This window comes from Eucalyptus grandis, chromosome 11 (genome assembly GCF_016545825.1).
Source record: "Eucalyptus grandis isolate ANBG69807.140 chromosome 11, ASM1654582v1, whole genome shotgun sequence".
Classification (NCBI taxonomy): domain Eukaryota; kingdom Viridiplantae; phylum Streptophyta; class Magnoliopsida; order Myrtales; family Myrtaceae; genus Eucalyptus; species Eucalyptus grandis.
The window spans coordinates 3,516,918-3,529,848 of NC_052622.1; the positions used below are offsets into that span (position 1 = coordinate 3,516,918).

A 12,931-nucleotide genomic window follows, 5' to 3' on the forward strand; every position below is an offset into this window, starting at 1 on the left:
GGAAGGGGAGAGAGAGAGAGAGAGAGAGAGAGAGAGATTCATTCCATTATACAAGTCGAGCTTGATCTGAAATGTCAGGAAACAAGAGATGAAAACAGATAGCCAAAGAGGCAATTCTTCTGCAAAACAAAGGATGCTACAAACGCTAAAATCACGATTTTACGTAGTCAATTATGCTTCGGATGGAACTAACTTTATTTGGCGTTCATTCAAACCGGAAAGAAAAGAAAATCATACAATGTGCGATTGTGGAATCTCGTTGCTATTTTGAAATTGGTATGCTTCAGAAATTGTTGGGGCACTTGATGTAGTTGGGAATGATTCAAGTTCTATTTCAGCATCCACATCATCAAATGGCTTCTCAGACGGATATAGAAGTGGCTTAGGAGGGAGTTGAAGCTTATCGATATCTCCTTCAAGCATGTTTAGGACCCGGCTCATTGATGGCCGATCGTTGGGGATTAACTGTATACACCAAAGGGCAACTATTACCATCTTCCTCATTATCTCCATGTCCCATTCTACTTCTTCTATTTCAATCTCGTTTTTTCTGCTAAGTTGATCATAGACCCACAAAGGGAAATAAATTTGACTTGAACGTTCAACATTCGCCTTTGCATTTTTCCTCCGACTAGCCATTTCCATTAGCAACATCCCAAAACTATAAACATCAGCTTTATATGAGACACCACCAATGTCCTTGTAGAATAGCTCGGGAGCCATATATCCCAAAGTTCCTCTTGCTGCAGTCAACGATATTATGCTATGATCCATAGGATAAAGTCTTGCAAGCCCAAAGTCAGAAACTTTTGGGGTGAAATTTTTATCTAGAAGAATATTGTGAGGCTTGATGTCGAAGTGTAGAATTTGCATGTCGCACCCCCGATGTAAATATTCGATGCCCTGGCCACCCCGAGAGATCTCATATATTTTCTGATAGTCAAGAGAATTGTCGTCATCTTTAGAGAAAATGTGTTTATCCAAAGATCCGTTTGACATGAAATCGTACACGAGAGCTTGCTTAGAGTTGTTGAAGCAAAAACCAACAAGTTCCACCACGTTAACATGGTGGATTCTTCCAATAGTAGCCACTTCACTTATAAAATCTTGGCCATTAGATTTTGGTTTGTTCAAAATCTTAACAGCAACTTCATTGCCACTTCTAAGTATTCCTTTATACACAGAGCCATATCCTCCTTCACCTAATTTGTGTTTGAAATTTTTTGTGATTTTCTTGATGTCCGAGTAAGAGTACCTTATGGGCAAAAAGTTATTATGAGCTTGTAGGAATTCTTCAATCTTTCCATCCATTGCTTGGTGCCTTCTCATCCACTTATAGACTAAAAATATCAATACACATGGAGCTCCGAGTATGAATTTTGCCGCAAGGAACTGGGCTGTGGAAAAATTTGTCCATAGATTAGCGTAGTGTAATATAGAAAGTTATCCTTTTTTGGGTCAGATTGCCGCTTGAGATTTTCATGGTTGTGAGGAATAAAGGACTAGTCAGTACCTAAGAAAAAGGGGACATAAGGAAGTGCATATCTCGCAACTATCGCCACCATAGTAGAAGTATCTGTAGCAAGCAAGAGAATTTGTTTAGAGATGACTGAAAATGATTAATAAGCATTAACAATCAATCGATGGAGACCTAAATTATTATTTTGGCGGTAAAGTATAAAAATAGTACACGTTAAGCTATGACCAAATAAAAAAAAAAGAATTGATACAATCACTGCAAAGTGCAATGACGGACTTTTATTTATTAAAGTTGCAAATGGAGAAGTCTAGAACAAAGAAGAGTGACTGAGTTTCACTCTCCCTTATGGCATCTAGATCCAACTTTATTCATATACTCAAGGAATCCATGTTATCATAGCGTGATCATTTTTATTGAAGAAAGATGATTTCGCTTTTGTTCCCTAAATATACCAAATGATTACGTTTGCCAGTCACTCGTGTGTAATTCTGATTTACAAATATCATCTAATATATGCACAATTTATTCTCCTGCATAGTAATACCCACCATGAAAGTGACACAACGTACTATGTAATCAAACATTTTTCCCTAATAAAAAATAAAGTAATCAAATTCAGAAAAGCTCCATGGGTTAGAGAACAATAAAAGAGAGATGCATACTAAATCTATTCGGAAATCTTATTGAACTTTTTTATTTCAGTGATGTGGCAATTTTTTTTATTGGGTATTCAAAGAAATTAGCAAGGCAATGTGTGAGTCTCACATATGATGATTATCCAACTGAAACTTGCCGTGTTACTCGATAAGTAAATTTTGATAAGATATCTTGACAGAGCGGGCATTTAAGAAGAGGAGGAAGGAGCGAAGAAAAGCTAAAGCGAAAGTCGCTTACTAGAGTTATGTTCACTGCACCTTCCCCGGTAGTTGAAACCGCAGAAGCAAAACCAAGATATTCCACTTGACGAACTCCGATAGGATAGATTGAATCCCTGCGCCATGTCGTTGTGGATGTCCTTGTATGATGATCTCCCCCTATAATACTGATCCCTTCCCCAATCCGAGAAAGAGTTCGATGCCAATGTCATCATGGTTATAGTGCAAGAATCCTCGATGACCGACGCACTTAATTCAAAAGACTCACCAATAATGGCATATGAGTACACCTCCGTCTGGGAAAAATCTGGAGACGTGCCGGTAGAGTATGCTCCCCCGATGCACGGTTTGGTATCAAAATACCAAGAAGAAGAAGAAGCAGCTGGCCGTGAGCACTTCACGAAGACCACTGAGCCCGAGAAAAAAGGATCGTAGGGATAAAATCCCCTAAAGTTGGAGTTCATCAACGAGTGATGGGGAAGGGATGAGCAATTACCCTCTTGCAGGCCATTGTCAACCAGCTTTATGACGCCATTGAAGTTAACTTTGTCACCATAAAAATCATAATGGATCGACTTCACGTAATATCTACCAGCTCCCTAATATAGAACAGTGCGGTTACTTTCACAAATAAGCTCGTAATCGGAGTGACCGCAACCTTTTCGATCGCTTTTTAATCGAAAGGGATAACTTATGTTACGAATGCCACCGCAAGATGAAGCAATGCATAAGTGACTATTCTTCGCATTGGAACTCGTCCCTAACAGCAAAATTTGCAATATAAGCAGAAACACATGGTACACGCATATGGAGCCGAGAGAATTAATCATCTCTCCACTCCTCGATGCAAGAATGGTGGTTTTAGCTTGGTGATTGTGGCGGAGGCTCAACGAGGGGAGGAATTATATATTATCGAAAGGATCAGCTGGGGGATCAACTATAATTGAAATTCCCAAGTCAACAAGCAACACCAAGTCAAGTCAAGAAAAGAAACTCATGTGGACCAATCAAAGGTTCCATCAGTGAAAATTACGCAAAGATTGTTGTACACGCAACCAAACTCACATGACACGGCGGTGAATTGATTTTTGGATAGCAGTCACACTGATTAGGAGGCAAAAATCAACAAGATGCACCACACGAACTTGTGGATCCTTCCTGGACACGTCGGTTATGAAATCTTGGCCATTAGACTTTGACTTATTTAAAGTTGTAATAATAATTTCATTGTCCTGTCTAAGTATTCCTTTATGTACAAAGCCATATCCTCCTTCATCTAGCTTGTCTAAGTATTTCTTTATATACAAAACCATATCCTCCATCTAGATTGTGCTTGAAATATCTTTTTATTTATTTATTGAATATCTGAGTAAAGAGTATTTTATAGGAAAAAAGTTATTATGAGCTTATAGAAATTCTTTGACGTTGTCGTCCATGCTAGGTGTCTTCTCATGCACTTATAGGTTAAAATTATATCATATGAATGTTGCTGCGCTGCTATGAGTTGCAGAGATTATTCCGCATAGATTAGCCATAAAACATCTGTTTGTGTTGCCCATATTATGATAAAAGTTCTGCATATCATTTGCTATCCATTCAATCCGATGTTAGACCTGATTGCAATTCCACTAAAGAACTGCATATCATCTGCTATCCATTTATGAATATATTGCACTTTCATTTACTCGCAAGTAGCATATAAATGTCCTTCAAACAGAATTCGACCATTTGCAATCTTAACTTGGCATGACATTACGCGTAACTAGACTTGAAGCCACACCATGCGTATAGTGGAGGTCCTACCAACATTTCTCAAGGAAATTGGTTAGATTACAATTAAAGTGATTAATTGAAAGTGATTTGAAGATTATAGCATCAAGTGAATAAAATTAAAGTTTAGTGAGCACGACCGAGAGTCTTGATTGTTTGTATTATCGCATGTTTCGTCACCCATCACGTAGAAACTCATAGAAACAAGGAAGTGATTCTGTTAAAACGTGACTTTACTGGATTAGTTAGAATTTACATAGAACGAATCCAAAGAATACATTCTCCAAACAAATTAATCATGCAAAAGGAAGGAAAAAAAGTTTATGAGTGTAGAGAGTCAAATACAAGACTGTCAACATATTCAGTTAAACTCACTTTCACTTAAAAAAACTGACGTTCACTTAAAATTTAAATAGAATCGGCTAAGTGACAATGAATAACGAGGGAGAGATGAGCAATTATCCTTTTGCAGCCCGTCGTCGACTAATTTGATTTGGTCAGCAGAATAATTGATAGATTGCACATAGTATCGACCATCACTCAAGTACCAAACAGTTCGATTATCTTCACATGTCAAGCCATACAAACTTCCATTTGGGTTACTCGTCAATCGAAACGGGTGGCTTATATTGTGAATGTCGCCACAGGAAGAAGTGCTCCATCGATTACTGGCTCGACATTAGTAGTCATTCCTAGAAATAGAACAAGAACGAGCAGCAACACTTGATAGATATGCGTGGACCTGAGAGCACTGGTCATGTTGATATTGCTAGTATGAGTACCTAGAGGGGGGTGAATAGGTGTCTAAACAATTTATCGATATACGGAAGCGATTCTTAGCATATGATAGAAAGTAAATTCTCTCTTAATTAACAAAATGAAATACGATCGAGGTAGAGAGAGTAAGGAAGAGAAAATTGAACACAGGATTTATAGTGGTTCGGCTTATTCCAAGCCTACGTCCACTCTTCCGCACTGACAGCCCACCGGCTGGATTTCACTATGATCAAAAGAGAAGTTACAGCATAGCTTTGCCTTGATTCCACAGTGTAGATGTTCTATCACACCTCCTCAAGGTCTCTCACAAATATAGACTCTCTTTTCTATACAAGTATTCGCTCAAAGGATTTATCTAAACAAATAGGAGCTTCAGACTTTAGAATTCTTCTATCGCGCACACCTTGAACAACTAAGACAGTCTTCCTTATATACTCCTTTATGCCATCATACCCGTTGGCACTTACCAAAGGAATTCCTCCAATCTACCCGTTGGACGGAATCAATTAGGAAGATTGTTCAAGCTATTAAAGCAACGTGTTGATAGCCCATCAATCCCTGTTCGCCCATACAATCGGATCTCGGTTTCCATAAACGGAACCTTCCAATAATACTTAGGCAATCACCGGATCTTCAATTATCGAATCAATCTTCGATCAATCAAAGGACTCGTTATGTCTTCTCCAGCCACGAGATCTTCTCAGGTTGATAAAGTCAAATCCTCAACGAAACATTCGGTTCGGATAACCTTTCTTCAACGGATTGGAGACTATCAATGAGGATAGACTTTGAGTCTTGAGTCCGGCTGTCCGGAGGTCTTCGACTTTAAATAGCAAGAGTCCGCAAGCCTTCAGACTAGGCTCGATAGAAACGTTTTGTCAACTTCAAAATACTTCAAGAAGATTTCTTCAACAATCTCCCCCCTTTTTGATGGTGACAAAACTTTCCTGCAGATTTGGATATCTTTGACCGCAAAACATTCCTCAAACACATATGCATATCTTATAGAAATAAATGGCTAACGAATAACACTAGAATCGCAACCACATAAAATAGGTTAGTCCAAGATATGATTAAGCCATTCATAAGATATCAATATTGATTAATAGAAGTAGTCAAGTCCAAGTCTAGGCGGTTCTTATCCGACACAAAACAAAGTCAAACAAAGTTTAAACCATAAACCTCAAAACAATCCAACAAACAAAAAAGTTTAATGAATGAAAAGTTTTGATCAAATCTGCATCTCTCCCCCTTTTTGTCATCATTAAAAAGGATGAGATGAAGTTAAGATTGCTTGGGAACGCGGACAAGCCGGAAATCTTCCATAGGCCGAACGATGCCTTCCGGCCTCTTAAAGTTTTCCTTTAGTTGTGCAATCTCCTCACTTTTGGCATTGGACTGATTCGAATAGAGAGGGCTTGCATTTTATCATTCAATGAACAGGAAGAAGCTTGACCTTCATTCTTCAAGCTTTGAACTTCGCATCCCAAGGCATAAATCTGACCTCACATCTCCAAGAGAATATCCATGATTCTGCGAAAATCTGCTCCATTATCACCCGAGTACTTGCTTCGGCTCGATTTGATGGAGTAAATGCGTAAGATGGTAGATCAAAGCATAATCTTGCAGATTTGGCGATGACACTTCATGACCTTCTTTCGGAAACTAAGATGCATAAACATCCTCTCGGGTCCGCGGTGAGCGGCCCGACTCCTTCACTTGCATCGGGACATGAAGACTTCACTCCTTTCTCCCGATCTCCCCGTTTTCATGCGTACGGGTGGAGAAGAGTGTTCCTCATGTTCTCCTTCTTCTCTTTTTTTCTTCTTCTGGTCTTTCCTCCTCTCGTTTCTTTTCAGCTTCTAATTCTTCTGCTTCCTTCTCCTCTGCTTCCTTTGTCATTTGTTCCGAGTCTTGCTGTGGAACAGGACGACTTAAATTCTTTAAGGCCAATGCAGAGAGGGTGATGTCTTCCTCATCATCTTCATCCTCTACGAGGAGAGCTCTTCTTTTCTTGGATGGAGCAACCATGGGCTCCTTCCTTTTCTTTTAGCTGCGAAGATATTTGATGAGATTTTGCGGGGAGTCTTCTCCTTGAATTTCTCCAACTCCTTGCTCAGTTCTTTCGAACGCATTTTGGTAACCATTTTCAGACCTACCACCATATGATCGCATGGTCGAACACAAAGGATTTGTGGAGGTTGAATATTCAGATGTCTGAATAACTTCGTAACAAGGCTTGGATAAGAGAGTTGACCTCTGTCCTTCATCATTGCCCTATACATGTGAAACATCACAGTGTGAGGGAGAGAAAACCTTTTACCAAAAAGAATGGCATACATCAGCTTGACCTCTAAACTTGAGACATCAGTCTTGGAAGTTGATTTTGGTCGGAGGCAATTAATCACAATCTTGTGAAGCAAGATGTTGTATGCACCCATCCTTAAGTAGGTGATCTTTTCATCTGTTCTCCTGTCCTTCACTAGTTCAAGTGTGGCCCGAGCAATGGAAACTTTGTTTGTTTGATATCTTCCTCTTTCGACTTCTAACACATATGCCAGCATGTTCATATCCACAACATAGTCTTGGTCTTTTACGCTGAAAGAGAATCTATTCGCATCCAAAAAGCTTAGATTTGAATAGAAATATGCAGTTAATTCAGCATATGCCTCTAGAGTCGAAGCGAGAACTTTTCAAGTTGAAGATAACTGAACTTTTCCCTTAAGTTTACATTCACTGCATCCAGAAAATCAAAATCCACACTCCTGGGGTTTATTACCCCACGCTTCAGCAATTTTGAGTACAGATCCTTTTGCTCCTTTGATCTGAACAAATCTCCCCTTTTTCCTTGATTTTCAACCGCAACACCCATCTTCGGTTGAAATTGACTGTATAATTTATCATCATCATTCCCATCCACGAGATTATTTGATCACGAGGATCACTTGGGATATTTGCAAGGGTTTCCTCAGCCACCCCTTTTCGAGCAATTCCCAAACTTTCCATTTTTTTCAGAAAAATATACTCGTTCCCATGTCCTTTTTCTTTAAGGAAATCATCAATGTATTTCAAAGGAGTACGAATTCCTTTTAGGGCACGATATAACTCGGTAAATATAAGCGGGCTTTTGAACTCTTACGGTGCATCCTCGATGATTTCTTCCCGTTGTTGATGATCAACTCCTTGAGGACTAGATGGAGGAGAATGACGCTATTGAGAATGTTGTGGGCTCGCTTGCTGTTCTGGAGTCACTTCATCTTCAGTAAGATCGAAGTGCGTAGGCCCATCACTCATCCTCTGTGGTCCCCTGCTTGCGATTCTTGAGGACTTTCTTGAAGATGACATCTTTCTCAGTTTTTGGAAGATTCCTTGCTTGACTTTCCCGGAAAAGATGACAACTTTTTTTAGGATTGAACGAAGAAGACAAACGGGAATGGAGGATTGATGCTTTCTAGGGTTTTTGAGAGAAAAGTGAAGAGGAATCGACAGTGCTTGTTCGGTTAAAAAGAAGGGCAAACGAACCGTCACAAAGGAAATAAAAATATACCTTTTCAAAATAACTGTCTTTATCCGCAAAAATAGCTATTTCAAAAATAACTTCCCTTTTGTAAATGAAGCGATGCAATATTTATGTCAATTAAATATAGCAACAATTTAAACACAGTCTGATGATCGTACCTTTTCAAGATGAGACTCAAGGAAGAAAAACTTACAGTCTGACGGACGTACCAAGACTATCTTTCAGATAAAGTCTTGTAAGTCTGAGTCTGAAGGTCTTTAGACTTTGATATCCTCATACCTCAAAATGTTGAGTCTGGACCGTATAGACTCAAATTGATTTTTCTCCAAAGGCTTTGTGAATATATCAGCCAGTTGATTCTTTGAGTCAACAAATTGAATTGAAACATCTCCATTTTGAACATGATCTCTAATAAAGTGATGTCGAATCTCTATATGCTTTGCTCTTGAGTGGAGAATTGGATTTTTGGTGAGGTTGATAGCGCTGGTGTTGTCGCAATTAATCTCCGTGCATGAGTCTTCAATTTCAAAGTCTTTTAGCTGTTGTTTTATCCATAGAATTTGCGAACAGCAGCTTCCCAGGGCTACATACTCAGCTTCGTTGTTGAAAGAGACACGGTGCTTTGTTTCCTTGAAACCAAGACACCGTCCCCGCTTCCAAGCAGCGGCAAGTTCTCGAAGTGCTTTTTCTATCAACTCGCAACCAGCCAGATCGCGTCGAATATCCCGGAAGATTAAAGTCTCCCTTCTTAGGATACCAAAGACCGATGCTTGATGATGAAGCCACGTATTTAATGATGCGTTTCGCAGCACCGAGATGGGATTCTCTAGGATCGATTGAAACCTTGCACTGGAATGCAAACACTCAACAAAATGTCAGGTCTAGAAGCGTAAGATAAAGAAGTGAACCAATAATGCTCTGTACAGCTTTTGATCAACTTTCTTTCCTTCTTCATCTTTGTCTATCTTCAAAGAACTTGACATCGGTATGTCGGTCTTTTTGCACTTCTCCGGTCAAATCTTTTGACAAGATCATTAACATATTTTTCTTGATAAATAAAAGTTCCTTCCTTCAATTGTTTTATTTGAAGACCAAGAAAGAATGTTAACTCTCCCATCATACTCATTTCAAATTCATCCCGCATAGACTTAGAAAATTTCTTGCACATATTTTCATTTGAAAATCCGAAAATAATGTCATCCACATATATTTGAACAAGTAAGAAACTTTTGATTTCCTTTTTGATAAATAAAGTCGTATCTACTTTACCTTTAACAAAACCATTTTGAATCAAAAACTTACTTAATCTGTCGTACCAAGCTCGAGGTGCTTGCTTTAAACCATACAAAACCTTTTTCACCAAGACCGAAGTCCGGCTTCTTTGGGTCTTCAAACCTCGGTGGTTGTTCCACATAAACTTCCTCATGGATAAATCCATTTAGGAAGTCGCTTTTGACGTCCATTTGGAATAACCTGAAATTCTTATAACAAGCAAACGCAAGTAATAGTCGAATAGCTTCTAACCTTGCTTTGGAGCGTAAGTCTCATCATAGTCTATTCCTTCTTCTTGCGTATATCCTTTGGCCACGAGTCTTGCTTTGTTTCGTACGACTTTTCCTTTCTCATTCATCTTGTTTCGAACACCCATTTAGCTCTAATAACAGTTTTACCTTTTGGTTTGGATGTCAATTCCCGGACATCATTAATCTTTGAACTGTTCGAGCTCTTCTTGCATAGCTTCAATCCAGCTTTCATCGACAAAGCTTCTTCTATGCTTTTTGGTTCAATTTCGAAACAAGAGCTACATCACTAGACTCTTCTCGCCTTTTGGATGCAGTGCGAATTCCTTCATTAATTTCGCCGATTATAAGATCTTTGGGATGACCGAACTTATGCTTCCGGTTACTTGTTGATTTGTCGTTTGATGATCTCTCTTTGATTGAATCTTCACGAACATCCTTATTCTGGTTTTCAGTCCGAGATGCTTCTTGAGTTGTAAGCTTTGGAAGGTGGAGGCGGTTCGGACTCTTCTTGATGAGTCGACTTGATTCATCTTGTGTTGAGTCTTGAAATTTGACATTCATTGACTCCTCCCATGGCTCTTCTTGTTATAGACTCGAAGGCTTTGCTTGATGTAGAATATCCAAGGAAGATACCTTCATCTGATCTTTCTTCAAACTTACCAACTCGATCTTTTGCATTTTTCAATATAAAACATTTGCAACCAAATACATGAAAGTATGAAACAATAGGCTTCTTATCTTTGAACAATTCATAAGGGGTTTTCTCTAGAATAGGTCTTAAGAAGACTCTATTGACGATATAACAAGCTGTTGAAAATGACTTCAGCCAAAATCGTGAAGAAATCTTGCTTTCTATTAAAAGAGTTCTAGCCATTTCTTGAAGAGATTGTTCTTTCTTTCCACAACTCCATTTTGCTGAGGAGTATATGGAGAGGAGAACTCATGATTAAAGCCGATTCATCACAAAATTTTGTAAAATCTTGATTTTCAAATTCACCTCCATGATCTGTTCTTATACAAGAGATAACACATCCTTTTTCATTTTGAACCTTTTTAGCAAACTTTTCAAAATACGAGAAGGTTTCATACTTACTTGTAAGGAAATATACCCAAGTAAAACGGGAGTAATCATCCACAATTACTAGGCAATATTTCTTACCTCCAATACTCTGTGTTCTGGTTGGTCCGAAGAGATCCGTATGTAGCAACTGTAGTACATGATTAGTACTGACATGATTTATTGGCTTAAATGAATTTCTTACCTGTTTTCCCAGAATACATCGAGTACATGGATCAGTCTTTTGATAAGGTAATCTGGGTAGTTCTCGAACAAGCTGTTTTGTTGAGATTTTGGCTAACTGCTTTGAGTTGACATGACCAAGCTTTCTGTGCCATAAGCTTGCTTCGTCTTGAATTGAGATAAAACATTGCGATTCATTTGGTTTCACATCCGGAAGATAGATGTTTCCATGTCTACGACCCATGAAAGGCGAGTAGAGTCTTTCTCGATTCCAGAACATATTCCTTCTTGAAAGAAGATCTTGAAACCAATATCACACAGTTGACTAATGCTGAGAAGATTGTAATTGAGTCATTCCACTAAGGAAACATTACTTATTGTGAGATTTCCAATTTTCACCAGTTCCAAATCCCACAATACTTCCTTTTGTTTCCTCCAAATGAAACTTTTCCACAATTTACTTGAGCAAGCTTTATGAAACATTTTGAGTCTCTGTCATGTGTCTTGAGCATCCATTGTCAAGATACCACTTTACCTTTCTCTTGACAGTGACCTCAAAATCACTGTTTGAGTCTGATTCAGAGTCTGAGTCTGATTGTGCCATCAGACATAAATTGGCATATTCATTATCACTTTATTCACACTCGTGTCACCCAGTTTCGGCTTTGAGAGCTTTTCGAAATTTTTCAGCTTTTCTTTTCTTCTTCTTGAAGAGGACGGTTGGGTCTACGATGTGTCCCTTTTTCTTACATTCAAAGAGACTATGTCTTTGTTTGGTTCTCATCATCAACAGACTTGGTCTTTGTCTTTGAAAGCTTTGTTTCTTTGAGTTGAACCTTCTTCCTTTTCTATTTAGTTTTATGAATCTTCTTATCATGAGAGCAAGCTCCTCATCGTCCATATCTTCTTGAGTAATCTGTATTATCGAATCATCATTTGATTTTAATGCAATGGATTTCTTACCTTTTGGATCTTCATCTTCATTGATCTGTTCCACTTCATAAGACTGAAGAGTTCCAATTAGCTCGTCGACGATAGTGGCATAATTCTCTCGTCTCTTATCGAAGTCTTTATGTGATTCCAATCCCTGGAGAGTCCACGTAGTAGCTTGTTTACCTTCATGGGATCGGAAGTTGGTTGACCTTGATTTTCAAGACCATTTACAATATCGTAAAACGACTAAACATGTCGATATAGATTCTCCTGGTTTCATTTAAGGCTTCGTATTGACCAAGAAGAATGTTGATTCTTGCAACCTTCACTCGACTGTTCCTTCATAGGTGATATGCAATCTGTCCCAAACTTCTTTTGTTGTACCACAAGAAGATATTCTATTATATTCAGTTGGTGATAAAGCACAATATAAGGAGTAAATTGCTTTTGCATTGAGTGTTTGTCTCTTGATTATTTCTTCCGAGACATTCGCTGGTTTCTTCAGTTTCTTTTCCTCTTTCAGAGACTGATGCAGTGGTAGGAGTAATTCCTTTTTCTACAATGTCCCATTCCAGAGGATCCTTTGATCGTAGGAAAGCTTTCATCTTGTTCTTCCAGATGTTGTAATCCTTTCCATTAAAGTAGGGTGGTCTTGTATTGCTTTGCCCTTCCATCAGCCCTGGTGCTAGCATACTAGCCATGGATCTTTTACTATGAAGTAAAACACTTCAAATAAAGTAAGGACACAGGCTCTGATACCAATTGATATTGCTAGTATGAGTACCTAGAGGGGGGTGAATAGGTGTCTAAACA

At 38.7% G+C, this 12,931-nt stretch overlaps 2 protein-coding genes across 2 annotated transcripts; both read right to left on the bottom strand.

Annotated features, from left to right (window-relative positions):
- Positions 1-27: 27 nt before the first annotated feature.
- LOC104426992 (rust resistance kinase Lr10) lies at positions 28-2,601 on the bottom strand. Its single transcript, XM_039304414.1, has 2 exons — positions 1,514-2,601; positions 28-1,397 (listed from the first exon to the last, which is right to left on the bottom strand). The coding sequence occupies exons 1-2, from the start codon at positions 1,563-1,565 to the stop codon at positions 232-234; spliced, it is 1,218 nt and encodes a 405-aa protein (XP_039160348.1). The 5' UTR covers positions 1,566-2,601; the 3' UTR covers positions 28-231.
- On the bottom strand, positions 2,355-11,789 carry LOC120289580. The gene is made up of 2 exons (XM_039304684.1): positions 11,721-11,789; positions 2,355-2,954 (listed from the first exon to the last, which is right to left on the bottom strand). The coding sequence occupies exons 1-2, from the start codon at positions 11,787-11,789 to the stop codon at positions 2,355-2,357; spliced, it is 669 nt and encodes a 222-aa protein (XP_039160618.1).
- Between the last annotated feature and the right edge of the window lie 1,142 nt (positions 11,790-12,931).

What these genes read in the sequence shown, in the direction of transcription:
- LOC120289580 (XM_039304684.1), bottom strand. Translation starts at nt 11,789, where the DNA reads ATGGCACAATCAGACTCAGACTCTGAATCAGACTCAAACAGTGATTTT. An exon ending in AGGTCACTGTCAAGAGAAAG is followed by an intron (nt 2,955 to 11,720) that starts GTAAAGTGGTAT and finishes GTTCTATATTAG; the next exon opens with GGAGCTGGTAGATATTACGT.
- LOC104426992 (XM_039304414.1), bottom strand. Translation starts at nt 1,565, where the DNA reads ATGGTGGCGATAGTTGCGAGATATGCACTTCCTTATGTCCCCTTTTTC. An exon ending in TTATGTCCCCTTTTTCTTAG is followed by an intron (nt 1,398 to 1,513) that starts GTACTGACTAGT and finishes ATTTTTCCACAG; the next exon opens with CCCAGTTCCTTGCGGCAAAA.